Below are 4163 nucleotides of genomic sequence, written 5' to 3'. Positions count from 1 at the left end.
ACTATCGGTTAAAATAATCTTTTTAAACGTTAACAAGTTTTTGGACCCTGAAATGGGGCATAGAACTGAATTTTAATTATATTCGTTCAGTAATTAGAAATGAATGAAATATTCATTATTCCACATGAAATTACAGTGGCAACTCAGAACAATAACTTTAGTATGAAAGTAGTATCTGAGTGTGCGAGGGATTCCATCATCGGGGGACCAGGCATAGGCTGGGGTTCCACTCCTATGTTGGGATATTCCTAGAATTCGCACGAAGCGATTCGCTTCCACACTTATATGGCGAACGGTTAAGGAGTGGAATTCCCTGCCTGCAGACTTGTTCCCTGAAAGTTATAACTTGTACCTTTTCAAGGCGAGAGTAAATAGGCATTATTTAGGTATGCATGCTCCATCGTCGACCTCATCGTCACTTTTCGTCAGTTGAGATGGAAGTCAAATGCGCACACATTTTTTAATAAAAAAAAGTAAGTTATTGTGTAACAGGTGGCCTTACTGCTGTGTAGCGATTTAATTTAAATGTTATTTATCTCATTTTCTATAGGTATTTCGAACGCAGGCACCATACTGTCATAATTTTCAGTTTTTATTGCTATTTTATGCACTTTTAATTTATGTTTTTTCAAACAATGTTCACCACGATATTTTTTACCACAAACATCACAATTTACAGAACTCACATTAATGTGACGCGTTTTAACGTGTCTATTTAACGAGCCTTTACGATTAAATGTATTGGGACACATATGACATTTCAAAGGTCGATTCACGTGCTGGTCCATGTGTTTATCAAAATCGGTCACATTTTGTTTGCAAATTTCACATTTTGTTTTCACAACGTTGTCTCTATTTGGATCGTGAACGGTGTTTTTGTGTTTCCGCAAAACGTCTCGAGTGCTGAATTTTTTGTTACAAATGTCACATGGATATTTTTTCAAATCGAAATGATATTCCATATGCCGCTTGTGCGTGTATTTAGTAGCAAAAGATTTGGGACACAAGCCACATTTGTAAGGCAAAGCTCTGTCTCCAGCGTGGACTCTTAAATGTTTAACATATTCACCACGACGATTAAATGTCTTCCTGCATTGTTGGCACTCGAATTTCCTATTGGGATCGTGTATTTTCTTATGAGCAAGAAGATAGTAGCGGTTCCTAAAGAGTTTTGAACAAATGTCACAGGCGAATGTTTCCCCAGTGTGAGTGTACATGTGTGACTTCAAATGTTTCTTAGCGGTGAACGTTTTGGGGCATTGGTCACACGCGAATCTCCGAAGCTTCAAATGAACAGTATCTCTATGTTTATTTAAATTAGTTACATCATTGAACGACTTGCCGCATCCTTCGCACATGTATTTTTTGTTAGTTCCATTGTGCCAGCTAATGTGCCTTCTCAATGTTTGCTTGTAACGGAATTCTTTTAAACAAATGTCACACTTGAACACATTTTGTCTAGTGTGAATGTTTTCGTGTTCTCGTAGAAATCTCATATCTGTGAATCTTTTGTCACAATAAGAGCATTTATATGGTACATCGCCGTGGTCATGGCGGTGATGCCGACGAATATCATTCCGGCCCCCGTGTATGATCTTGTCGCATTTGTCACATTGTGAATTTTTGTTCTTTTTACAACTGTGTATTTTGTGACATAATTTGTTGTTTATGAATTTCTCGTCACATTCTTTACATGTAAACTCGACGCCGTCTTCAGTTTTGATTTTTTGAAAGAAGTTTTCGTAGTACTCTCTGTTGTGTGCGCTTTGTATATGGTCGGACATGATGGCAATTCGCGAAGATCTTTCGTTGCAATATTTACAACAATATCCGGACGCGTTTTGTGTAACAAAATTATTTAGTTGGTTGAGCCTTCTAAGTACAACTGAAAAAAACAAAAAGCTTAAATTATTATTTAAAAAACTGACCTCAGAATTTCGTTTTTCTTTGCAATTGCATCATTTGCTTTATATATTATTGAAATCGGTTACCGGAAAGTGCCCGAAGCCGAATTCAGCCCCTAGTTTGCCACCCTTACGTGTTAGAATATTTTCTTAAAATTTAAATAGGACCAATATTGAGGTCTTTCCAACAAAAAAAAAAGAATCATCCAGAACCAAAACCATCATCAAAAAGAACCCTCTGATTCCAGATAATTACGTTAATAACTCAATTTCGCTAAAAATTTCGATAACATTATAGGAGTGTCCTCCTATTGTTTATACGTGCTGACAAAATTCACTCTTACTAGAGGCCTGTGACGAGCAGAAGATTTTATTACCTGGTCTAGTCTTTTTTCTCCCGTCTTGTGATACTTTTATACTTTTATCCTGATTTTGTGTTGCTTTCCCAGTGTTGACAGTAATTTCAACTTTTACACCAGAATCTGTAAATAATAAAGAACAAACATTACATATACCCCAACTGACGTTAAACGTTTGTCTACCTTACCTATTTCTGCCGCCAAGCAGTAACGTGGGCATTACTGCGTTCCAGTCTTGAAGGGTAAGGGTGTTGGTGAAATTACAGGCACTTGGGATTTGTCAACATATGTCTCAGGGTGACGGGCGCAGTGGCTGTGCCACTCAGATCTTTGCGATTTAAAGCTCTGAGTGGCACTGTAACTGCTATGGATCGGCGTGTCGCTTATGCACGCCTGATGTGCACGACTTGTTCATATTACTTAGTGTAATAAAAAAAAAATGGAAACATCCAAAAATTTAACGTTAAACTCTCCCTTACATTTAATGACATTCGTAGATAGGCTTTAGTTTAGAACAACTGATACAAAATTTTGTGCTTCCTTAAAAACAAACATCCCTTTGTTTTTGTTCAATTAAAAGATACTTTTATTACTTTATTTATAGCAGTTTTAACTGACTACAAAAAAGGAGGTTTTTTTAATGTATGTTACACGATAACTCTGTTTGTGACTGGATTTTTCTGATTCTTTTATTGTTGGAAAGAGGGTACTTCAGTATTGGTCCCATTTAAATTTGAAGAAAATATTCCACCTCTAAGGGTGGCAAACTAGGGGATGAATAACTTTTGCGGTCGGTTTTTTTGTTGTCTATAAACTTATTGTTACTTCTTAAAAGTAGGTCAACTAAATCCTCTCCAGGAATGTCATATTAAATGTATGTGATACGTTACCTTCATCTTTGATAGATTTCCAGTCGAATTCGCTGCCACTATCTGCAAAATTAAATAAAAAAAACATATTTGGGCGTTAATAAGCATGCATAAGTGTTAACTTAATGCCAATGGTAGTTTGTTGTCTCGTCTACATTTTACAAACATGACCTAAGTGAATTTAGATCTCCAAATAATGAAAAATAGTAAAAACAGTTGACATAAATCCAAACGGTCTCCGTGGCCGAACGGTTACAGTGCCGGACAGCCATGCAGAGGTCCCAGGTTCAATTCTCGGGCCGGGAGAAATATTTGTATGGCCTACATTTATTTCTCTCGTCAGTTTGGGTGTAATTTGTGGTTGTCTATGTGTGTCCATGGCACCCGCGACACAGGGTTTTTCCTAGTGCGGGGCTATATTGAGTGTGTGCGTTATTATTATTTATCTATTTTAGACTCTCGCCTCTCCCAAGGCCTAAAAGATTAATATGATTATTATAATCGATCGATTGAAGAATTTTATTTCCGAGTGTTCGACCTTTATATTAATAATTATAACAAAGCTAGTGGTGTAATTTCACATAAAATAATTGAATGTCATGGTGGTGAAACATTTAATTTAATTACAATTATTAATGCGAGTTCTCTAGTTAGCTGCTGGTAGCTGTAAAGGTACCTGACTGAGTGAAGAAATGGATTTTTCAAGATGGCGCTACGGCAAAAAGTCGTAAAAACCATAAACAAAGATCTGCAACAAGCACTTAGAGAAATCCGTGAGGTCCGCTGGTTCGTTCCGTAGTTTAGTTGGCATAGCATAGTCTGCCACGATTTGCTAGAAGGCGTCGGTTCGAATCCAGCCGGATCGAAGGAATTTTATTCTAAGTGTTCGATCTTTTTATTAATAATAATAATAAACTCATTTATTTGCCTTGAAAACAGTAATACACTTTATAATAAAATCAGAGACGATGTTAATTAACAACTAAAAAAAGAGTTTATGACTCAGCGGTCGGAACCCACGGCCTTTGTTA

General features: G+C 36.7%; 1 protein-coding gene across 1 annotated transcript; it reads right to left on the bottom strand.

The window, feature by feature from the left end:
• Positions 1-355: 355 nt before the first annotated feature.
• LOC113228361 (zinc finger protein OZF-like) lies at positions 356-3427 on the bottom strand. The gene is made up of 3 exons (XM_026461634.1): positions 3154-3427; positions 2282-2386; positions 356-1885 (listed from the first exon to the last, which is right to left on the bottom strand). Exons 1-3 carry the CDS (start codon positions 3218-3220, stop codon positions 522-524), a joined length of 1536 nt encoding a protein of 511 aa, XP_026317419.1. The 5' UTR covers positions 3221-3427; the 3' UTR covers positions 356-521.
• Between the last annotated feature and the right edge of the window lie 736 nt (positions 3428-4163).

Source organism: Hyposmocoma kahamanoa, unplaced genomic scaffold (genome assembly GCF_003589595.1).
Source record: "Hyposmocoma kahamanoa isolate Upper Pololo Valley unplaced genomic scaffold, ASM358959v1 228, whole genome shotgun sequence".
In the NCBI taxonomy this organism is placed as follows: domain Eukaryota; kingdom Metazoa; phylum Arthropoda; class Insecta; order Lepidoptera; family Cosmopterigidae; genus Hyposmocoma; species Hyposmocoma kahamanoa.
Note: the sequence above shows the minus strand (reverse complement) of the source record. Positions and strands in the feature narration are given on the sequence as shown.